We start from the raw sequence: 25,976 nt of genomic DNA, 5'->3' as shown, positions 1-25,976 counted from the left end.
AAAATATATCATGCAATGGAGTTAATTTTTTGTCACGTACGATTTCTAACCATCTTTCACGACAATTATCGTCCTCTAACAAAAGACATTACAAATAGTTTGGCATCAATGCATCAAATGTTCCATCTAAGACTATTCAAAACAATATTTTCATCACAGATCATGCAGCTTCACGTAGGATCATATTTATTGTTTACATAAATCTTTAATTGGTTACCTGAGATTTTTTAACTCACATATAAACGACCTTTTTATGCCAGAAATAAGTGTATTTCAATTAATTTTACGAGCAAGTAAACTGTAGACTGAAGAGGTTAATGCGATTCAGAAACTCGCTTCGATACAAGCAGCCAACATTAACAGACACATCAGCGAGTTACTAAACGACAACGAAATTAAAATACGAACGAAATGCGACAATTACATAGAGAACCGTTTCCGTAATGCATGAATTATTTATTATATATAGAACGCCGGTTTCCTGTTAAATAATAGAAGCAGTGATCAAACACACAATGGCGATAAATAATATAAACAGCACACGATTCACACCCACTCTACTCGTCTTCGCTGCTAACATGTACTCTTCAAATACTCCAAGCGCTGAATTAGGAAGCGATACCTAATAAATGAACAACAACAGTTTTATAGTACAAAGTATATTGATCGAAGTAGCGTACATAGCAAATTATACAGAATTCAAGTAGTTACAATATGCAATCAAAACGACCATCGAAGGATACAGGGTTCCAAGTGTGATATTTTTCGCAACATTCGCCTTACTTGTCTAATAAAATATTCCGTTCTTTCTCGCGCAAACGGCATCATGTATAAAAGGAATATACCACAGTTGTTTGTACGAAATAAACTAACTCTGCGTTTAAACTATTTATTGCTTCGTTTTATTACTCGGTCACGTGTACAATTTTGTTCAGTCGTTTTGGATGCAGTCAAAATTAAAGTGAAAAAAAAAAAGGAAAAGTTCAGGAAGACACTAGACAAGAAAAATTCGAATAAAAATTGTAGAATTATGGAAGAGACTACGTATATATCACTGTTTGCAAATATTACGGTAATTCATGCAGTGTCGAAGAAGCATGCGTGCCAATTGCTTGGCTCATTTAGCAGCAAATAAAACCAAACAGGTGTAATCTTCAATACTGTGACTTTCAACAACTTCTTGCATCGCGTAAATGTTATTGCGTTAATACTGTATCATGTACCGAAAGGAGATAACAGAACGCAATATACGCGATCCCCGTTGTAAGCAATTGCTGTAGATTTAAATAAATAAAGGGTTTATCCGAAAGGGGCTCTAGGATTTTGTTTGTTAATAATAAAATACGTAAACGTAATCGTGGTGGATATATTAATATAAATATATATTATACAATATATTATGTAAAGTATATAAATCGGATATATCGCATATCATTTATGTTATATTAAAAATCAAAATCCAAAAGACCTTCTTGGAGAATCCTTTACAACACTAACAACGGTTACTAGGATACAAAAACAAAAATACACACTACTCTATTCAACAAAGATATTATTATAGATTATATTAATTACTACTATAGATAATCGTGTACAGGAACGTTGGCACAATAAATTAACTGGAATTTATTCGATTCGAAAGTGTACAAGATTACTGCAGTTCTCTTTTCAGTCAGGAGAGTAGAATCCGCTTGGAAAAATCAATATGTAACAAAAAAGCTGTGTAAAATAAGCGGTAATTATTCATGACGACGATTTCATCGATTTCAATAATTCCGAAGTATGTCGAAGGGGGAAGTAGGATAGATCGTTATTAACAATGATGATTAGAAAAATAACCATATGTAAGTTCACCAAAATATTCGTCCCTTATAAATTCATTTAAATTATCATATTTATTATTGATCTTTTTCTATAATTACTTCTGAATATCTTACTCCCGCAATTGATTAAGATTACATGATACGGTGACATAAGCAATTGTTATGCTTACTTTTTAATGAGACCTTGCACAGATATAGTAATGAAAACACTGAAGTTAATGATATCTAGATATATAGTTTTAAGAGTGGGTTAATCGACATAATATAAAAAATAACCATTCAGCTTGCCAAAATATTCGCCCCATACTAATTAATAGAAATAACCGTATTCGCTATTGATTTCTTCGATACTAATTTCTACATTTAATTGGTAGAAATAAATTTGAACTAATATGCAGAAGAAAATCATTTTAACTAGAAGATATGCACCCATGGGTTTCAACCAAACATATAAAGTTAAATAACGTAAAGTAGAAGTAAAAATAAAAGTAAAAATAAAGTTAAATAAAAATCTCTACATAGACTAGAGTTGTTAATGATTAAGTATAAAGGTACAGACTTAATTCCGAGACCTAGTATATAATATGCATCGCATATTATTCATATAAAAGAAAAAACCAAATGCAAAGGGTTAAAAGCCACGAGCAATCACTCTCCACAGACACACACAAAATTAATTATATTACCCATAAAGCTCGCAGAGTTATCGTCAAAAGCGCCCCATCTATCAATATTAAGGAAGAACTTTACCAAGTGTTCGATCACCGGGACAGCTACCCTATATTCGTACCGCTTGCGGTACCACGACTCAGGATTCTAATAATACCACCTACCTTGAAAATTAAGAGCGAGCAACCGTTATATTTTTGCACTGGAACACTCGTGAACCTTTCCCTTTAACATACTTCAAAGCGTATCGAAATCGACAAGGTCGTTAACATCGCAAACAATTACCTACACACAGTGGTCCAGCAGGTATTACATCCTTGGTTTATGTCAATATTATCATGCATAGCGAAAGATGAATACGATAGAATTAAATGGTTTCGAGTAGGGCAGATTCTGATGTTATTCAGATGTTTTTTAAGTGAACGTAGTAGTGGCGTAAAGGATGTATGAAGGTCATTAACATTTTTTTAAATAGGATCATTTTTAGCATCAGTCAATGCAGCTTGATATTGACGATAAGATGTATTAACCCATTTATATCCAAAAATCATTAGTTTACGAGATATTTGAATTTTAATGTTGTTACGAAATCATTGCTTTTTACTTAATGTTGTGATAAATTTATTTACAGAGAATGCTCGATACGACCATCATTTACATCACGACAATTTCTAAATCGAACAAGTAACAATTGTCTTATATTGTGTACTGCATTTGGTGATACTTTATTACATGATATCCTTCATGTATTCGAAGCCTCAGCGTATACCTTATTTTTGCAGTAGCTCCATAACTAGGTGATCTTGCCAGAAAATTAACGAGACCACCTCATAGTGTAAATAATTATTACATTTAACTCACAACAATAACAAGAGAGCCATGATTTCGTAGCAACGCTAAAATTCAAATATCCCTTAAACTAATTATTTTTGAATACGAATAGATCAATACATTTTTGTAGAGAATTAAAGTATTAAAAAATATATGTGTCCACCTACAGAAACCCTAGCAACATCACAATCTACCCCACTCGAATCCATTTAATAAATCCTATCTGTATTATTTCTCGGTGCGCATGATAATATTGACGTAAACCAAGATGCTGATATCTAGTGAACTATACAAATAAAAAGAAAAAAAGAAACAAATAAAAGTGTCGTCGAATCGTTTCTCGATCCGTCGGTCTGGCGTATCGAGCGTTTCGCGTCAACGGGATCCAGATTGGTTGTCCTTTTGTTCGTGTACCTCGACATTGACGACAATGGTTTCCGTGACATTGATCGTGGCAATTCGAACTTGCGTACTACCGGCGTCGCAATCTCTAACGTGTCCATTACTCTGTACACCGGGTACCACGTTGCCGCGAGACTTGTCCGCATCCCTCAGAACATCCGGATCGTCCGTTGTTTCCTCCAAGATCTCGTAATTACCGGGTCTTACCGACGACATACGGCTAACAGGCGTTTGCGACCTCTTTATCTGTCCGATTATCGAGTCCGCCTGGCTTACCTTGTTCAACGCTTTCAGCATATTGTCCGGCATGTGGTCCTGTATCATCACTGGACTAATCAGCACCTCGTCGAAGTCGCACGGGCCCGCCCAGAGCGCCTGATACACTGGCTCCCGTTTGTTCAACACTTGTCTGAAAATCGAACAAGAGACGCCACGTTCTGTATCGCCGGCATTCAATCACCTGGACGGATTCGCGCGATCGTATCGACTGCCGCGTCTTCTACGTGTAGGTTTAACTATGTAGTCGCTACGTTGAGAGCATGCGGTCCGATGCATTCGCAAATTGGAACTTCAGAAACTCGACTTTCCGTACTTGTGCTGGGTGGACTGCTCGTTTCGATCGACCCGGACTGTTGCTTTTCAATTGCTGAGGAATGGCGTAGGAGGGGGAAAAGTTTTTCGGTTCGAGGAAATAATTCTGTTTATCTGAATGGTGTTAACTGTGGTTTTCGACATTTCGAAAACATTCGTTCTCTTTTGAATGAGATGTGTATATTCAGTTCCTTGGCTGTTGCTGATAGAGGAGAAGCATTGTTATCGAACTCTTCGCGTACATTTTTTTTAAGATTTTTGAATGGTTTAGGCCTTGTCCAGATGAGGCGACTTGCGCGCGATTCGAGTCGCGCGATAGTCGTGCGTAAGGGCGAACCCACACGGGCACAACCGGTTTAAAATTAATGTTGCAAACCGTTTGCGCTCTTTGTTTTACCTACTCCACTATCTTTGTTTTACCTAGATCCATGGACGCATGCAACTAATTTCAGAGTGGTTTGAAACTGATCGGTTGCGCCCGTGTGCGATCGGCCTAAAGGTCGATTCAGACTATACGACACGGACCGTACGTTCCGGCAACGACACGACAAAATATTAAAACACGCGTTTTAATAGAACTATTCACACTTAAAGGTCCATTTATACTATCCGCACAGAACCAGAACGTATCCGTTCAGCACCGATCAGAAAAGTATTCTATAATATAATTTGTATATAGGTATTTACACATATTGTATCGTACGAGGGCAGATACCTATCGACATCGGTCCGGCCATCCGGCATTCTCGCGAAGAATACTTCATCGGATACGGAACGTGTCTGAATGTGTCGGACCGTGTCGGCGCTGACAATATGCATATGTTTCGGTTCCGTTCAGGCTTCAGACACAAAATTTAAACTATATACCGACATTCTAAAATATTGAAAAAACTTTTCTTCGTCGTCTGTTAGTTTTTTGTAGAGTGTCCAATATTCTCCTTCAACTTTTCTTCTTCTCAAGTACTTGTGCACACCAAAACGGCGGCATCTTTTTTTTACAACTTCGTCTGCATCTAATAGTATAAGTATTACAGCCAAATCTCGCATACTTAAATGTGAGAACATTTTTCCTATTTGTGCTATTACGTGCCTTTACGAAACGCTTTCTGTTAACTGACTGATCGGTACCACCGATCGACGAACGTATAATATAAACACTCGTGTCTGTGTCGGAACGAAGCCGATACGGAACCGTTCCGGGTCTGTGCGGATTTTAATCGCGATTTTAAAACGCGTGTTTTAATGTTTTGTCGTATAGTCTGAATCGACCTTTAGTCGTGCGACTCGTATGCGATTCGAGATACTAGAGAAACAATCGTTGCGTAGAGAAACAATTGCTGGCCTTTTTTAAATGCAAATTCGAAAAACTAACTTTCCGAAGCAACTTCATCCTTTTATACTTCCTCCTCGATATTGAGAACAGTGGATCGATTTGAGGCGATCGAAATAAGTGGTCCACCTTGTATAGAGAGATGTCTGGAATGTAATCAATGCGATTATCTCTATAATTCAACGAAAGGTGGACAAATTGATTGCACGAATACGTATAGATTTACATGTGAGGACGTTGAAATCTTACGATCGATTTTAAATGTTTTTGTTTGAGTTATGTTTCAATCACATGATTCAACACTATCCTGTAAGCTTGCAATAATAAAAATGTAAAACTTTGCAAATATGAAAACATATATATTCATTGAGTCCATATTGGACATGCAGAATTAGAATACATCTTGACGTGAATATGGAAAATGAATATGGAAAAACTCTTTTGAACTGCGCAATATTTGTTTGGCATCAATTTGAGTTAAAATCGATATACTCACTCATACATTCTTGTGTACTAAGGTGGAGCTCATTATTTTGTTTAAATAAAAATCAAACACATTTGTTGTATGTGATAATCAAACAATTTTGGAAAAAACAGAAGTCTCATTTTGCTTCGAATACTTTCGTTACAAATTCTGTTTTTTTTTTTAATTTTAAACGTTTCATCACTATGGAACGTTTGTTATTCCGAAATTCATTGTTTTTGCTCTTCCTCTGATTTCTATGCATTCGATTTTAACGATTTACAATTAATATTTTTGCGGATACTTGATTGCAAGTGCTCATATTTCAATCGGATTTTCTCGTCAATACCATGCGAAAAATCGTATAGAATGCAATAACAGTTAAATTTCCAATTAAACTTTTAAAAAATGTACTAATAAACAAATTCTTTTATGACTAACAGATTATTGGAATTATAAGTTTAAATTCCATGTAACGATTACTAATATTTATTTTATTTAATTCAAAGAAATCGCATTTGTCGATCCCAAACATTTCTCCATGCACGTAAACGCAGGATTTCTACATATCGCATTATAAATATATCATAATCGTCTAAGACTCGTTCATGCACGTATCCAAAAATCATTTGTACAATTAACGTCTTTGAGACAAGATAATCGAAGGGTGCGGCAGACGTTGCAGGGAAACAAGTGTAGAATACAGATCCAAGTTACACATGCGGGTACATCCTCAAGATGCAATTACCCAGAGCAGCCCTGAAAATGCAAACTATTCGATAAACGTACCTCCAGCGGCTCTCATATTTTTGCCTAGAAACGGAAAAGATTGTCGATTAAAGTTCGTCAGAAATCACTTTTGTTCTGCAGTCTCTCGCACGAGAGCGTACCGCTATGTTCGAAAGGTTGATGATCTAAACGCGTTCCACTGAAGACTCTTAGAATCACTTATATCGTTGAATAAAAAAGACGAACAGCAAATTTTGAAAAAGTGTCTGAGTATTTTTAGAAATCAATAAAGCTTCTGAGAAAATAGATATGATGATATAAAAGGGTATAAAGTGCCACTGATTTTTAAAAAGGTTCTCAAATTGATGTTCAAAACGGACCTACAGAATCGAGGAGATAAAGCAAAGATTTGACTTTCCACTAAAAATCAAACTACATCGTTTAAAGAACAGGCCTATTTAAGGAAAAAGGAATGGACATGTAGTACAACAATAAAGTGTCGATAAAAAGAATATGACGTTCCAAGACGTAGTATTAAAGCAAGTGAATGTTGTACCAGCAGAGGATCGTGAAAATAATCATCGTTTACTGATCAACATGTGACGAGTTGTTCTTTTGGTGTTGACTTTCTTTTACATGATCTTGGTCATTCTTTTATGTTGAGATATTGACAACTCATAAATTCATGCTTATGCAACAGCTCTTCGAATATACTTTCGATCTCTATCTTTTACACAAACAATTAATTTTTACGAAGACGTCGCAGGTACGCTCTTATGAAACAGACTGTAGACTACTGTACTGAAATACAGTTCCCTGACACTTGATTGTTCTCAGCACATAAAGATATAACATCTTATTTCAAACAAAACACAACATGACATCATTTGTCCTGCATTAAGCTGCAGCGTTTCTCGGTACAATATTGAATCGTTAATCTAAAAGAAAAGGATAACAGCCGATATTTACCAAGAAAACGACGTTGTTATTAGTATAATCTCATTAATACGATCTCACTAAATTTTCTTTTTGATATGTAAAATTGCAAACCACATTATTTCATTATTTGTATAGCATATTAAATAACCTTGATTATAGAAAAGAAAGAACATTATAGCTAACCTTGGAGACTAGTTTCGCACCTTAAATTTAATTCACCGTCTCCAAAAAAAATACAGTGATGACTTCGCTCGTTGCGCTTTCAGGCCTGTTCTTGAACGTGAATCTTGTTCGTTACGTTTCGCTAAAGCATAATGAGGATGGTGGTTTAGTAGGAAGCGATAGTAGAAGGGGAAACATGGACCTTAGTCTCGTTAATCTTAGCACAAGAAGCACCGTCGCGTCGACTCAATAGTGGGTAGCTTGTTACAGGTGAGACGTCTCACGTGGCTGATTGGTAATCTCCTTTGTTGCAAAAACCTCGACTCTTGTCTTCAATTTCAGTCCCTGTTCTCATGCAACGAGCGAGTCATCACTGTCCCTTATTTTCCAAGGGTTATATTGATGTTGCGTTAACACATTGCAGGGTAGAGCATAGTAGCACACGTTTCGTGTCGCGAAACTTCTTTCTAAGCAATAAGAAGTGCTTTGGACGACAAACAAACTTAAACAAATGTTTTAATTTGATCATAACGTACAGATATGGAACTCTTAGTTTGCTTTTCATCCGAAAAGATTTCCTAGATTTTATGAGATTGTACGAGGATCATTCAAATATAAACCGAAATTTTTTTACAAAGCTTTATTGAGGATCTACAGGCTGTCCCAGAATTAGTGTAAGAACCGAAAATAGGGGTAGCTGAGTCGATTCTAAATCACAATTTCCTTTGCAAAAATGTCAAATGGTGATCCGTTTTTGAATTATTAACGTAAAACCACCGACCAATCACAGCGCCAGGACGCTCGACCTAGCCATCAGGCCAGCCTCTCGCGGCTGAGCGCGCGCTACTCGGCGCTGTGATTGGTCGATGGTTTTTCCTTAATAATTCAAAAACGAAGCACCATTTGACATTTTTGCAAAGGAAATTCTGGTTCAGAATCGTCTCATCCACTCCCATTTTCGGTTCTTACACTAATTCTGGGACACCCTGTAAAAAAATACAAATGGATTGCCTTGTTTTTCTACGTAGGTTCAACGGAAATACATTTTTTTCCATCACATAGGAAGCTTCCTGATCCCACCATAGAAAATAGAATTTAGTTGCCCCAGTAGCCAATTGCGCATGTACAGTTAAACTTGTGAATCGCTTTGAAGGAGAATAACTTTTATACAATGCTAACATAAATAACTTTTGTGGAATGCTAATACATACCGTGGGCGTAGAAAGTATTCGTACATCCATCAATTTCCCAAAAAACTTTTGTGTGAAATTGTAGTTTATTAACTCCCTTTGTTATATTCTACATATTCTCGGAAATTTCTAGAATATAGCTCAAACAACAATTACTAGTTTATATAATTTGCAAAATTAACAAGAAAATACGAAAAATTGGTAGAAATATAGAAGCAATAAGTATTCGCACGGTTCTTATGACGAACAACACTACAGTAGAATTTGTATCATATGCACATCAGTTTATTGCTTCGTGGGAATTAGAAAACATTAAATTTCCAGTAAAAAATACTTAAAAAATGCTCTAATAAAGGAATGAAATAAGATCCCGCCTCGAATAACATCGACATTTATGATAGTTAATTTAATGCTTAGAAGAGTTGCAGTAATTATAAAATCAAAAGGAAATATCACGAAATATTAATTATTTATAAATTAATATAAATTTTGTTTTTTTTTTTTAAATGAAGTTTGTAAAATTTAACACTTGTACGAATACTTATTACTTCTGTATTTCTATCGATTTATTGCTTTTTCTTGTTGATTTCTCACTTATACAAAATACTTAATCTTTTCGTACTGTATCTATTCTAGAGATTTCCAAGAATATGTAGAATATCATTGTTCATAAAAAAAAGTTAATAAATCACAATTTCACATAGCTTTTTTGGAAATTGATCGGTGTACGAATACTTTCTACACCCACTGTATTATATGTATGTCGCAAGTGTCCGGACACTTTCGAGCGGAAGTGTTTTTGCATGACCCTCGTCGTACTTCCTTGACGATCTTCGTTTCTGCTAAGTTTCGCTCGAGTTACGGTTTGCGTGCTTCCCTTATGAGAGTAATCAAGTGACGGTTAGTGTACGTGTCCCGAGGGTGTCCGAGGACCGGCCTAACGGCCCAAGCGAGTCGAAAGTAAAGCAAACGATGAAACTTACTCTCCCTTGTTAGGATGATGTCGGACAACGTGTATAATTCGACCTGGCGGATACAGAGGCCTGTGCAATGTCAACGCGATACTGGAGTCGCTCGGAACAACGGTCTGGGAGCGCGCCAGGTCCTTGTCCCTCTGATACTCGCTGATGCATCCTCCAGCCTCTAAATTCGCAGCCGAGGTGGGGGTGGAACCGCAACCGCAACACATCACCGAGCACGCTATCGTTTTCCACTGAAACGAACAGTCGCGATTGATGCGCGGCTTCCTACTCGACTGTTGTTCTCCACGAGCGCACTCGTCGCTCGTTTCTCGGACTACTGTGTTCGGATTCGAATCAAGTGGGAACTCTCAAGGCCATTGATGAGAGTTATCCCCATTATACCGTTTAGTTAGCCCTAGTTTCGCGAACGAAGAGACCAGCTGGCAAAACGTTAAAGCACGAGTCGTGCGTGGAGTGAATTCGCGGCCGAAGAAATCATGTCGAGTAGATTCTGATTCGTGGAGTCTAACCAGACGAGTGATTTCGAAATATTCCTCAAACCTTAGACGAGAAGGTGAGTTTATTGTTGATTATGCAGTGCCACAGTGCAGTTACAGATTGCAGATGATGCACGACTGTACTTGCGTAAAAGGTAACTACGCAAGATAGGTAGTATCGAACAGTTTCATTTTGTTCATACATATCGCGTGACTGCATTTTCACGATAGAAATACTAATTATTAAGTGGTACGAAATCCTGACCAATTGGTGAGACAATTTTTTCTCAAAACTTTGTCAATTATTAACCCATTCGCTGTCAGGCAAAAAAGGGTTTTGCCTTTTGCGCCAAGATTTAATATAGATGTATAATCTAGGTTATTATTTTGATAATAAAAAGTGATATTAAATTTGTCGTTTTAAAAAGAAAATTTACGATTTGTGACTCAAGAGGCAATAAATTTATCCCTCGAGTAATCGCAATCAATTTGAACTACGAGACGTTTCATAGTTGGCAGTGAATGGGTTAAATTTGAATTTCACCCGAGTGGAATTACGTCTAGCTTAACGGAAAATCATGCATTGATGAACGCTTACATACCGAGTGCTATCCAACTAGCAATACGTGAAAATATCTGATCGCTGCACGACGCATGCAGCGAGGCTGTGCGTTTTATTTTCTGTTTCGAGGAGATAGAAAGAATACGTACCTTTGGGTCGACGCTCCTCTTTATGGCATTGATAAGATCGGCTCTTAAACTTTCCATTTGGCGAAGACCTATCCTGGGCACGACATCTTTCCCAACCACGACGGAGGTAATAAATTCCTGCGAATACTGCTGAGCAGGCATGCTCAACAGACCACCCGGTGGAGCGAACGAAAAGCACACCAGATCCGGATAGTCCTGCTTGAGCAATATCGCTAGAATGGCCGCCGTACCAGCTCCCAACGAATGTCCAACGAGTGCCAGACCGAACTGATGGGTCCCCCTCGAAGTATCCTGAAAGAATAATTCGAAGGATTTCCAAGTGAAAAACTATAGGAGCATCTGTGACATCTTTGGGTCAAGCACGAAGGACAACTAAACGTACTATCTCGTCTCTGGGGGTACAACACTGTAAAGACCCCCCAAAAAAGAGGTATTTTCCGAAATTCTTTAACACGTTGACTACCAGAGTAATATTCCTAAAAATGTCTGCTGTGATTGAATTTTCATTACAGACTACTGGAAACTACCCATAAAGAAACACTTGTGGAATTTATCGTCATAACTTTATCGAAATTCACATTTCATTTAAAACTCTTGTCTTTGACACTTGACTTTCAGAATTAATTTTGTTGCTACTATTGTGAAAAGCACTGTTACCTATGTATGGGTGACGTGGCTATCAACGTGTTAAAAAGAAATTGCATCCTGATGTGTCCAAGAAATACTGAGACACTCTGTAGATCGCAGTTACGAAAGTAATAGCGGCTGGTGGTTTTATTTGGAGCCATTTCCCTCCGTGACTCGAAATAGGTAACGAGCACGGTGATAAGTGTTATTATACCGTTTAATGAGATATCGTCATACGTCGAGGCGACACGCATTTGCATTTAACGCGACGACGACACGAAGCAATACCTTTGCGAGAGCTCGAGATATAATTCCCTCGTCGAGCAGCTTTTTCCGAATGTATTCGGCGGCTTGGACCATCCCCTTGTGCCCGAGCCAGTCGTCTCTCGGTGGCGACAACGGTAACACTTCACCCTCCGCGTTCAGATCCGTTAACACGTCCTTCATGCTAAGGGTTCCTCGTATACTAACGACAACCTTAAAAAGAGAAGGACACCAAAAAATTGGTGATTAACGGTTCCAGCTCGAGCTCGCTTCGGTTCGAGGTAAGAGAGATCGTTAGAGGTGCATTATTCGGTGGCTTAATTCTCTCGAGCGACCGATTGCGAGGATAATGATCGAAATGGGCCATGCTCTATACATCACGAGTTGCGTAGCTGACGTGTTTCGTGTTGTACGAAATCTAATCAACAGGTAGCGTACGAAATCTCATCACACGTATGCTTCATATCTACAAGACGAAATCTATTTCATTAACCCTTAAGGGAGGAAATATTAACACATTCGCGAACCGCTGCACAGTGCGGAATAAGTGGACAAAATTCAATATTAGTATATATCACAATGTGAGGCAGATTTCTATCGTAGAAAATGTGTGTCAGCGTGGAAATTGTTATAAGTAATCATATATCAATCATTTGTATCCATAATACAATTTTTATCTTTAAACAAACACAGACAAAGCGGCAAAAAAATTACGGTTTTTTGCCAAAAAAAACGGGTAAAAAATGATACGTTGCTAAAAATCTTGATAATGGGACCACCGGGGAGACATGCACTGCATGATGCAATAGGTTTTATTCCGATAGGCTGTTGATAACGAGGGTGATTATATGATTGATTAAAAATAGAAGTTTATTACTTTCTTTGAAGTTAATCAAAAGAAACGACATTAATTTGCAGTCTACCTAATACTACGAGTGCATGCGAATCAATAAAGAACGCGTGAAACCTTTTTCTTCGTGTAATCGAGAGCGACGAAGAACGGCGTCTCACCAACGTCGACGTGAAAAGTCGCGTAAATGACCTCCACCTCGGCGACGTCGACCATCTTTCTCAGCGCGGCGTAATTGCACTGGCAACAATTGTCTTCTACCACTGTCGCATCGTCGTCATGCCCGCCGCACGGGAAACAGCCGCATCGCAATCTGGTGACAAGATTCGGCCATTGTTATCACCTATCTTCCGACACGACTCGAAAAATTAACGGGTATTCACGTTCGCAGGTTCAAGCAACTCGATGTCCACCTTTCTCAAATTCGTCGCGCTTTATAAGGGTACATCATGATAACGACTTCAAAATAGATGCATTTTTCGAGAATTACGCAAGCAAATAAATCTATTGTCTATTATAGTCAATATATACATCCATCCATATCTACATATTGTCAAAACGTGTCCAACCAAATCGAGTCTTCAGATAACGAGATATATTTTTAGAAACACCATTATGAGATAAGTTTTTAAAGCAATACCAATTTTGACAATTTGTAAATAAGTTTTTAAAATATTTCCAGAAAATCAATTTTATCGATCCACCTATATATGAGCCGTTTATTGCACAAATCGATTAACTGCATAAAACAAAAAATTGAGAAATGCGATGAAATAATGTGATGTAATAATGTTTGTCGTTTAATAGTGTTAATCTTTATTATTCAGGAAAGTTATTATAAATATTTGACTACGCCAAATGCTTTGATACTTCAACTTAAAATTTGTCAAAAAGTGGAGTTAATCGATTCGTGCAGTGAACGGCTCGCATGTGTGTACCTCCCAAGGAGTCTGCCAAATTTAAAAATAAAACAAAAGTTAATTCGGAAGAGTTTCGCATCAGACAAAAAATGTTAATTGTTAAATGCACGAAAACTCACGATAAAGCCTAACAGTATAAAAGAAGAAAAGAATAACATAACGGTTGATAGTTTCGTCGAGCAAAACGTCGCGCAATTATAAGGAAAAAGAATCGTGTAATATTTGATCGTTCCATTTACTTCGTCGCTGTACCATTAATTTCACCGTTTCGTTGCATTTTGCGCGTTCGCCGCGACGACGATGGAAATAATAATAGATGTGGTTAAACATTGGACGACGTTTGGTAAACAACTGAGCGCTGAAACACCAGTGTGAAATCAATCGAACGCGACGCTTATGGCGCGGCAACGACGCCAAGCTACCGACGACATTACCTTGCGCACAGCTGACAGAGCCCGGTCGAATGATTAACGAGGAACAGGGGCCAGCCGTAAGCGGCAAAGGCGAAGTGCATGTAATGAATGGCCAACTGAAAGTGGCCCAGATCACCGTCCTCGGTCAAGGACAGGAATTTGGTGCGAGGAGTAACTGGCACCCCCGACAGAAACTCGTACGTATCGTTTTTCCGTTGCTTCACTATCAATTCTCTCTCGACCTTCTGGAACTTCCTAAGCAGCACCAGCCCGGCGACCACGTCCGATGGCACCACGTCAAGGTCGCGGAAGAAGTCGCTCAACATCCTCGCGATGTCCGCGAATGAGTTCTGCGAAAACGTGGCGTGTTTATTGGAGACAGCTGGTCTCGAGTTCTCATTAAGGGGTTAGTCGCAGTCAGGCAGAAGAAAAACGACATTTCTTTGTGATGTTTTTTAGTTATTAAATAATAATTTGCATAAGTAACAATTAAGTATATTATAAAGCATCTTTTAAAGAACTAAAAAACATTTTTTGTTTTAAGAAACGTTTAATTTATATCGTCATAACAGCCGATGAGGTAGACGATGATTTAAAAACATAGGTTTGCGGTGAGCAAGATTTCTCTACACTGGTTTACCTGAAAATAAAAACAAAGATAGATTTCGAAAATAGATTAGTCTAGCGGGTCCCTGAACGAAGGATTTTGGAAAAAATTAATTTAAAACAAGATGGCGTACATTTGAAGTTGACTTTCAATTTTTTCACTAAAATTAAGCGATTCAATACACAGGATAAAAAAAAAGTATACAAGAAAATAAAAAATCCTTCGATCAGGGACCCGTTAGTTTAATATATTTCCTAAATCTACCTTTAGTTTTCTTTCAGGTGCACCAGTTTGAAGAAATCTTGCTCACCGCAAACCAAGTGGCCACCCACGCCATCGCCTGTTATGACAAAATGAATTAACCTTTTTTTAAAACAAACGAACAAACGAAAATTCTTTTATAGTTCTTTAAGACATACTTTGTAATATATTTACATTTCATTCAGAAAAGTTATTATTTAATACCTTAAAAAAAACACACAAGAAACTCTCCGTTTCCATTTTCCTGACTGCGACTAACCCTTTAACCTCTCAAGGAACGGATTTTAATCCTTTCTTCTCCAGGCTTTCTTTTGCTGGCGTCTATTAGCAACTCAAGACTAAGCTTAAATTGACGTCGAAGGTGGAGCTCGATTGCGAACTAATTTGAGATTCGAAAATCGGGTCACCTTTACCTCACCCGCGAGCATTCTACATAAACATTCTATCTCTAAATAAACATTGTTGATTGATTTACCGCGTCACACTTGAGCGCAAAGAGTTAAATAGATTTTGTTTTGGTGTAACACGTTGGCTGCCAAACTAAAACTCATGAAAATTTCTACAAAGTTCAAAATTTTCTCTCGAGACTATCGAAGATTAGATAATTTAACATCTGTCGCGGCATTCAGTTTTCTAACGTCGTCAAATTCACGAATCCTGTCAAAGTTTATTTTCATTGTCGTCTCACCTTTAAAATTACTTTTTTTAGTTCCTTGATAAAAGGTCCTGTCACTTATTTCTGGGTTACGTGGTGACCAACGTGTTAATCGAATACATACATAACAAAGCAGTCTTTGTCTGTAAATTTATTTTGACATAAAAGTATGCTGGCTTACTTTAATACTGTATATGTTTTAATTCTGAAAGGTATTACGATCGTAAATAACGGTAATTTTGACATAAAAGCAAACGTACACATATGTGCCAATATCTCTGAAGTGTCTAAGAGGATACATCACAGTTCAGGCTTGAAAATGTACCTATATTCAAGAATTTTTTCGAACTAAGAATCCAAGTAAATCAATTAATTGCTTCTTACATTACAATTGCTCAATATTAGGTATAGAAATTAATTCTGCGTCTTTACATTCAATCGTTTATAACTTTAGTTTAAGTAAAGATATTTACTCGTCATTTTCTTACATTAAATTATCAATCTTCTAAATCCTCAATCATCTCTGCAATGAATTTACATTATATGAACAATACTTCAGCCTGATTAACATTATAATTTACCTGTATACGAAGTTCAATAGCCAACTTTGCTTATTTTTCTTCTAATATGCACATATTAACTGTCATAAGCAATAAATTGTTTTATTGCAATGTTTGTTCGAAAAAAAATTCCCGAAGATTGCGCCTATTTTCAAGTCGCTAATGTGATGTACCTCCTTTAAACTCTCGAACCCATTTGAACCTACACTTACCCGGCTTCTGTCTGAATTGCCCATGCAGCAAAACAACAGCCTGCACCTGTTGTCCCAGCTATCCTGGTACGCGCGTATGACTTTTCTGCAAGCATGAAATTTTCAGCGATTTAGCGGTGTCCATGAGAAAAATAGCGACGAACTAATGCAGTGTTTCTCAAAAGATGCGCCCACGATATCACATTCGCATTGCATAGTGGTCTGAATCCTCGAAATTCTGGACAAAATCCTTTGGAAAATCTTTGGATTTAAATTAAAATCCATATAAATATAAGGATTCTCAAGTGGTTAATTGGAAATTTTAAGTTAAAATGATCAAATTTAAAATAGCAAATCGTACATGTCCAACTTATTTTCCAATAGATACATGTGTTTGAATATAGGCCAGTATAAAAAAAGTCTTCGATGTGGCAGATTTCGATTTTAAAGTTAAAATTACGAAGGTTACACTTTCTTTTTTGTTTTTTAAAAGATACAAAAGATACTTTCACCAGACAAAAAGTTACTATGTCACGTCCGATACGGTCAAAATAGCAATATCGAGTAGAAGATGACATACAGTCAGTGTAATAAGTATTCGTACAGGAACCATTTATTTTAAATTGGTTGTTGTAGGAATACTTCTTACACTGACTGTACGTTCGTTGAAGGTTGAAATAAAAGAGAAAAAGTTCGAACTGGAATGCGTTTCAATCTCATCAATGGATATATCGCGATCCTTCGATATGCTGCACAATTTCATTGAGAAATTTGTAAATAAATCGTATTTACAGTTTGTCAGTTTTTTCGTGTTATAACACGCTCCTTTGGGACATAGAGAGCTCATGATCTGCGGGTATGTACCCTCTATGCGTCAAACACAGCTTTCAACGCGTTCGCTTTTCAAATTTTTTAATAAAAATATAAAACGTATAACGTGACTTATTCCACCTTGTTATGTATTGGATGTAGAAATAAATTCTGTGCCTTTGTATTCAATCATTTATACTCTACACCCAATAATTTCTATTCCTCGTAAAGCTAGTATGAACTTTCCTTTTTAAAAGAATTCCAGTAATCCTCAAAGAATGAAAAATGCGACAGTGAAAATATTCATCTCGAGTAAAAAAGAATAGCTTGTTAGAGCTTCTTCCTCTTTCGCCTGCTTTCTTGTGATAATTTATTGTTAAAAGAAAGATGGAGATACTTGAGGTAATCGATATAAATGGATCACTCTGCTTTCTTGCGTTACTTAGGTACTCTGGTGTCTTACTCTTCTACAAGCCACATAATACACTCCTTACAAAAACTTTCTAACTTAAATGGACTATATTTTCTACCTACATGCTCTAGTGAAAATATATTCGCTGACTTTTTTCGTGCTTTACACGCTATATTTAAGCCAGAGTTTATAAGTTATCAACAGAGGCAAGTATTATTGTTGTTTTGAGTACTATCTAACCATTTTTAATTGTTTGACAATATACGTCAACCAGAAAGTGTCATATTTAGATAAAAGAATATATTTATACTAGGTATATGTGACACTTATACATATTGAAATGTTATATTTAAATGAACGTATAGGTTCATTAATCTTTTTCGTGCACATGCGTGGGCTCTTAATTACGTCCAAAGATTTTCTCTTCGGTACGTTGTAAAATTACCATATCATGACGCAAATATATTACATTTTGGGTTGGAGTTGCGTGACTCCAATACTATATCAAATCCCCAAAATTAGATTTTACTGGATAATAAATCAACTGTTACCCTTTCAAAACGTGAAAGTGGATCGCATACCGTAATGTCATAGTAACGTTGAAAACACACACGGTAAATGACGTCATTGCACGAATTTCGACTATTTATCAAAGTGGTCTAATTTGGGCGAAAGTTCAAACAAGCTAATTTTACCTATCAATGCTAATCGTGTATACATATACTTTTCTGACGTTGTATTAAATAATAATTTTGTTGCAACAAATTGATGAACGATATTCTTGTGAACGAGGTGAATAATTATTATTATAGGATACTATAGAAACATAGAAGTTTTCAGGTAGTCGAGCGGCAGTTCCATTCGTTGACGAGGAGCAAAAGTTCATATTTTTTTTACATTATATTTCTATTTTGTGTCTTTATTAATTACTATATAAATATTTATATATATTCGAAAATAACCGAAATAAAATTAAAATTGATGATACAACCTTTTTTTTTACCAATGAAGGATTAAAATTCTGCAAGAAAAAAAAATAGTTGCGATTTTCGAATGATATCCACATTTTCGAAATCCATATTTCCCATGAAATATCAAGTTTAGAAGACTTGTACGCAAACTTTTGCGAACGATCGTCATTAAAGAATGACGAGTAGTAAAGATTCAAGTGGAAGTGGACAGTAATAAGTCAGACGTCGAGGTTAAGGGGTTAGGGGTACTTGCGAGGTCGTAAAAAGGCACTTTTTCATGAATTTTTTTCTATTCTCGGTTGACGTATTTTACAATTAGCTTTCCTCTATTCGACAGATATACGCTTGAAGATTCAAAAATATTCGTTCAAAGATATAACAAAATTCCTGGAGATATGAGCGACCTGCTAGAAAATCACCAAAAGAATGTGGTTAGCAATGACCAATGTTAGACAAAACTTGATTCGAAATTAATAATTTCAACAGATTTCTTCAAAATAATGATAAAACTAATACTAAATCGTAGCTTTTGAAGAAATGTTAACTTCTATAAAGATGGCGACTACCTAAGTTTTCGCATAAAAAAATAAGCCCTTCATAAAAACAAAAGAGTCCACTTAAAAGAAAAAAAATGGAACGACTACTTGAAGGATATTCCAAAAACGAAAAATGCCATTTTTAAACATTTCTGAGTACCCCTAACCTCTTGATGGATCGCTGACTGTTACCTTTGCCTCCAGTTCCTGTTTCTGCTGCCGCTTCGGTTGTAATGCAATTTACCACATCTTGATTCCGCCTCCCTCATGCTACGTTGATATTTCTTCATTTTCACCCAGGATCTGCCCGCGGCGTCGTACGTGCACCATACTGTCACCATCACGGACGCCAATACGCACCAATTCGATATCACTAAACCTGCGATGCAAGCTCGACTAGAATCGAATCGTTCTGATTGCAAAAGGAGCGACATGCTTTTAGACGGCCGCCTGGCAATTCGAATAAGGATGAACGATGTAAGAGCTCTCTCGCGAAAAGAACTGAGAGATCCCCCTTAAATCTTACCTTTTCCAACATTTTTGCACGGAGTCTGCTAGATACAGGAATTTTATTTGCATAAAATCTACGTAACGTGGGATTTCCTTAACACGAGACTCCATATTCGTTGAAAATTCAAGAGAAAAGGATATTTTCTTAGACACGGTGAAAGAAAAATGGGGAGAGCTCTTTACTCGTAACTGGACTGCGGATTTTCTGTATTTATGTTGTACAGTATTATGAAATTCACTCTTTGCACTCGACGACAGTTTCATTAAGGAGAGCTAATAATTTGGACGACTAAACCCTTCTTGTACCATTACTGGAGAGACGTGGAAATAAAATACCTTACTGCTACCTCAAAGTGCACCAGCTTACAGTTTAGGAACCTATTTATGAGCCAACGTCGCTACGAACAATTCGAGATTCAACGAAATCTATGATAAAAAAAGGACTGTCGCTTCTGAGTCGCCCCTTGAGTGCAAAGGGTTAATACATAATTTATGTCGAATATAAGCTGGCCCTCAGAGGCTGTAGCATGCGAATATGCAGCTACAATACGCGCTTAGTGGGCCTCAACAGACGTATACAAAGAAAAAACAAGACTAACGTAAATGTAATGTACAGAGTTACAATAATGCGAAATAAGTAAAAATTAGAGAGTTATGTAAGGCAAAGTAATGTCAAGAAGAATAGAAATAATTATATTGTGACGTATGGATTATTTCATTTTGTGTAAGTATGCACTTTTAATATGTACAACTAATAATTTGACCAACCACTGTCAATTGTGAACCGATTTATTTCATGTCACAGAAAATATGAATGAATTATTTGCAATCTTGTATGGAATATTGCACTTACCTAACATTACATCTCTGATTTGGTCGACGGGACAGGTTTGGTAGTAGTGTGTTAACCATGTTACGCCTGCGCATAACCAGCCAGCTTCTACCAGTAACAGGACTGAAACAGAATTTTATAAAATTTATGCAACAAATTTTACGGAGTTTAATGTGTAGATAGATACATAGATCTCGTGAACGACGAGAAAATTGACGAAAAAAAATTGTATGATTTCCTACTACATACATCCATAATCATCATTTATTTTTTAACTACACTGCTCCGAGTCTCTAAAGTGCAATTACAATCTTTCTACCCTTTCTTTATTTTTCCCCTTTAAAACAATAAAAATACACTCCGTACATCACTGTAGATGTTAAAAACATGATAAAAATTCGATCATTCTTCGCAAAAAAAAAAAAATTTGTACTCTTTATAATATAACTTTTGCACTTATAGTGTATTATATTTGGTACACTGAATTCCATTTGCCTTAGAACGGAATGGGAAGCTATTCTATCAATTGTTTCGCATTTTCCTGCATTCTATATAGGTGTACTAATTATGTTAAGTGCGAACAATCGTCTATCTAGGAATAGAAAAGCCGAAATCAAACTGTAGTTTCACATTGCGCCAGTAAAACCAATCGGCTAATGGATCGGTTCTAGGAAAGAATTCAATTCAGACGTAAACGCATGCATATTTGAAATTGTTCTCTGTGCCGCAAAGAGTCTACTTTAGTGATCACAATTGCTCAACATTCGATCATGGTAACAACAATATGCCCACACGTTTATCAAACAAATTTTATTTATCCTCTTTCGCTAATACGAGGCGAAAGTGTTAATTTCAGTAATCAGAAAGTGACGAAAATTTTCGACTTAATTTAGGTCGAAGCATATGTTGATAAATAAAGATTTATTTATACAGTACATTAAAGCATTTATATTTCATTTTACGATCGAAAATGTTTCTCCTTTCTTTATTTTACACATTAACTCTTTGAAGTTAGTTTAGTATTACTATTTTATTTAAAGTTTTCGATTCATGTGGCAATACTATGAACTAACACTAAGAGTACAATAAGTGTTACAATCGCACTATTATTCAATGTAGCTTGAATATTATTTTTCTTTTATAATCGTGTGCCACAAAGAGTTAACCAAAGAATTTGTTAATAAAGGAATTTTAGAAAAAAGTTGTGAGGATTATCTGGGTCAAGACTCTCCCAGTGTAAACGCATGCCATTTTGTCACGGATGGTTAGTATTTCTTGGTTGAAAGGATAGCATGTCAACGCGAGAGCCATATCTTCGCGCCGGATAAGGATTGAAGGTATTGACAGTGCTTTCTTCGGGCGTCGAACACGAGATACCTACGCCACAAAGGCGTAACCTGCTGTTTCCCAACGTGGAAGCTTTTGATGGTGTTTACGTTGCGGTAAATGCATCTGACCTAATTAACTACCAACGTGATTGCATTACTCGAAATAATTTTTAATTTACGTAACCGGGCTACTTTAATGCGGTAGATAAAAGTATTATATGTATTAGGCGTTGAAATTAATTCTGTGCCTTTATATTCAATCATTTATAACATCAATTTAAGTAGAAATATTTAATTGTCATTTTGTTATTATATGTTATATTATGTTATATGCACGAGAAAAATTGGAAACTCTTGTACAGCAAAAGAAAAGTGTGCGAAAGAAATAAAAGTACGATGAAAGAAATACTATGTATAATACAGAAACGAATTTTCTAGAAACTTGATGAAATCCAAAGAGAAATGGAAATCGACGATATAACTAACTCCGCGCAACGAAGTTAATATAATTCAGTGAGATTCCATTCTCACGATTTCCCAGATGACTCAGTTCAATTTTCCACCGGATTCGTTAAACGCGATTGCAACGACGTGACGATTTAAAGAATACAAAGGAAGAGTAGAATGTATAGCTCATTGTGCCTTATTGAATGGAATAAATTTACTCTGAACCACTATCTTGTAACGACTTAAATAAATAAGTTCTTCCTTGGTGGTAATTCATAATTTATTATTTCTAAATTTATTTTGTGAGGTAAGACTTAATGCCTTTCAAGACAAAACATGCAAGTAATCTAGCTTGTTTCGATTTAAAAAGATTGGTATTTTTATTAGTAGACTGCGGATCTTTATTCACTTATAGGAAATTTGAATGTGCAAGAACCTACAAAATGCAAATAATATGCAAGAATATAAAAAAGATTGAAAGTAAAGTTCATGTTATAACATTTGCAAAATAAAATAAATCCTATATAGGTTCAATTTTTGTAGGGACGTTCGCGAAGACTTTATTTTGCTTAAAGATCCGCAGTCTACTTGTTAGTTTTAACAAGCAAATACTAAACCTTCTGTTTAGAAAATATAATAATTTAAGAACATTTAGTTATCAGGAGCCACGGTTGGGAACCTCTGGTTTAGGCTAATCCCGTCTGGGAAGAACGTCGTGTCTGTCGTAATCAGACCAACCGAACCGAACAAAGAATTCAAGAAGTTGAAAGTGCAACGACGGTGGCCTGGCACTCCGCACGCATACGACCAATCAGCTGTACGTGACCGGAATTTCCATCAAGTTCTTCCCAGCTGCAGTACAACTACCGGAGAAACAGCAGACGAGCTGGATCGGTTCCAGAACCGTTAATATACAGGAGTGTATGCGTCTTTCCAGAGAACAGACGGCGGAACGTAATTCTTTGTACGGAAAATCCAGGGCATAACGTGCTCCACTATTTCGAGCAATTTAATATACCCGATATATGATATGAAAAAACGATCTAAGCAGAAATAATGGCTGCTCTCGACGAGACCCATCTCTAGAGACTCATTGGACGTGGCATTTGTACAGTCTGTCGATCAATTTTTATGGTTTCATTGGAATGTTTGGACCAGACCTATTTTTTTAACTTTATTAAAATGTTTGCAACTAACCCACTTTAACAGTTTTATTAAAATGTTTGTACCTGACTAATTCCTACAATTTCCTTGAGCTCTCAGAACCAAACCAATTTCTACAAGCGATCATTCGTTTATGATATTTCTTAATAGGTTCCATTTGAACAGCATAAATGAAACATTCCAACACAATTTTAATACTATACATTCAATTAAAAACAGACACGTAAATATTCTCCATAACGTAAATTTTAATTTGAATAGAATTTACCAACAAAAATAAGCTACACATTTTTGTGTAGTACGAACACTAATATTTAATTCGTCGATATCAAAAAAGCTCTCGTTTCAGTCAATCAATTTTTAAAGTTTCGTTCAAGCATCGCAAATCCTCAAGACATAACAGATTTCAGTCATCAACTATTAAAACGCATCGTGTGGCACTTTCCCCAATTAAGGAAGTATACAACATCCTTCCATAGTTCATCCATATGCCCGAAGGAACAACTCTGAACAACTCCGCTTAAGACGCATGTAAAATTCAGAGAGCACAAACTATCCTTAATGGCGTGTTCGCGTTTCAGTTCTGCTTGCTCAGCCTTCCGAAAGGAGCCTCGGAAAGGAGAACTCGAATTTTTCGACCCGGTATTAGATCAATTTTTCGACCGGAACGAATCGAGTTCCCGAACTCCGAACAACTTTAACTTCCGAAATTCGAACTCATCGAAGATACACGCTTTTGATCGATTCGGAGTACCGTAACTGAAGCGTCTGATGTTTCCGTTTCATGAGTTTACTTCAACTTTAAAAAAGATTCACGGCGGGCGTTCACGAAAGGCCAGCGGCCGATACCACGCTGGTGTTAATCTAGTGGAATTAATCTGGAGACGTTCATTATTCATGTTGAAGGAATCCAGTGTTGCTGTCCAGAAAAATTGTTGCTATGGTGACGATCGGGCAGTAGATGTATGTATATACGAGTTTATATTTTTGGAGTATGTTTTATAGAGAACCTTTCAAAGAAGGCTTTACGATCTTGCTTTTTCGATAAGCATGGTCGTGATGATCATTTAACCCATTCACTGTCAGGCAAATTTAAAGGGTTTTACCTTAGGCGTCAAGATTTAATACGGATGCGTAATCTAGGTTGTTATTTTGATAATAAAAAGTGGTATTAAATTTGTGATTTAAAAAAAGAAAATGAATACTATGAATTTATCCCTTAAGTAATTGCAATCAATTTGAACTACGAGACATCTCGTAATTGGCAGTGAATGGGTTGAACAACATTATTCTTCAAGTTTAAATGTAATCATATACACTTTCATTTAAAATCAAAAAAATCGAATACATACTATACCCTTTGCGTTTGGAAAATAATATCCTACAAGCCCTTTTAAGAAACTTTTTAAAATAAAGTCAAACTGTGCTCCTCTGGTTCTTTCTTTACTTGTTTGTGATTACATCCGATGTTTACCTCGAATATAAAAAGTATCACGTGCAGAACGTAGTTCCAGTTCGTGGGAGATTGTAAAAGTATAAAACGAATCGTTTCTGCAATCGTAGCTTTGCGACTGCTCTCTGCAGTCCTGTCGAGGATAAATACGACCCTCGCGAACCGAGATCTTTTCCCTCGCGAGTGGTCGTTTATTCCAGCCGAAAACTTGTGCCTAAAGCCCTAGCCCTTATTAATATTCCCCCGTCGCCCTGCTGAAGATTGGAAGGGTCGACAGGGAAGAAGTGGCCTCCCGTCGCCACCGACGAAGCTTTCGTTAACGAACCCCACGGTGCACGTCATCAGATCGGTTATGATTCTGTCGGCACGATTATTGACGTTAAAGAAAGTCTCGTTGGTGATCTCCTAATATCTAATTACTAGACTGCTGAGATTTATACAAATTCACATCTTCATACAGGGTGTCTACGTATTAGTTCGGACATACGCAGGGTATCAATTCTACAACAAATTTTCTAACAAAAAATTACTCTTAGACATTTTCTTTGTGTCACCCTTATTCTCGAGAATTTTCACTTTTAATATGTTTTCTGCGTTTTCCATTTGACAATCTTTAAACGGCCATACCTCCACCAAATTACAGTGGAAACTGTAAGTGAATCCAACCCCTTAAGTTTTACTCATTTTTGCAATACACTATCACAAACAGAAAGTGTTTCTATCTTGAAAAGGAAAAACTTATACGATCTTTATTCTCCGCGCAAAAAGTTGATACCACGGTACCAAAGATTGGCCACCGATCTCAGATTCATCCTGTACTGAACTTTTACTACCATCACAAAAACATTCCCAAATATGTAGATAGA

At 36.6% G+C, this 25,976-nt stretch overlaps 1 protein-coding gene across 8 annotated transcripts in view; it reads right to left on the bottom strand.

Annotated features, from left to right (window-relative positions):
• Positions 1-25,976, bottom strand: part of LOC128884674 (diacylglycerol lipase-alpha) — a 116,646-nt gene that overhangs the window by 24,939 nt on the left and 65,731 nt on the right. For 7 of the 8 annotated variants that reach the window (XM_054138192.1, XM_054138193.1, XM_054138194.1 and 4 more), the window contains 10 exons: positions 20,740-20,841; positions 19,569-19,755; positions 16,669-16,753; positions 14,395-14,723; positions 13,158-13,353; positions 12,215-12,403; positions 11,300-11,590; positions 10,113-10,342; positions 6,899-6,922; positions 4,002-4,134 (listed from right to left, as the gene is read on the bottom strand). In XM_054138192.1, the coding sequence (XP_053994167.1) occupies positions 4,002-4,134; positions 6,899-6,922; positions 10,113-10,342; positions 11,300-11,590; positions 12,215-12,403; positions 13,158-13,353; positions 14,395-14,723; positions 16,669-16,753; positions 19,569-19,755; positions 20,740-20,841 (1,766 nt within the window). The remainder of the gene's footprint in view (positions 1-4,001; positions 4,135-6,898; positions 6,923-10,112; positions 10,343-11,299; positions 11,591-12,214; positions 12,404-13,157; positions 13,354-14,394; positions 14,724-16,668; positions 16,754-19,568; positions 19,756-20,739; positions 20,842-25,976) is intronic. The other variant, XM_054138198.1, reaches the window with a different exon arrangement.

This window comes from Hylaeus volcanicus, chromosome 2 (assembly GCF_026283585.1).
Source record: "Hylaeus volcanicus isolate JK05 chromosome 2, UHH_iyHylVolc1.0_haploid, whole genome shotgun sequence".
Taxonomy (NCBI): domain Eukaryota; kingdom Metazoa; phylum Arthropoda; class Insecta; order Hymenoptera; family Colletidae; genus Hylaeus; species Hylaeus volcanicus.
Note: the sequence above shows the minus strand (reverse complement) of the source record. Positions and strands in the feature narration are given on the sequence as shown.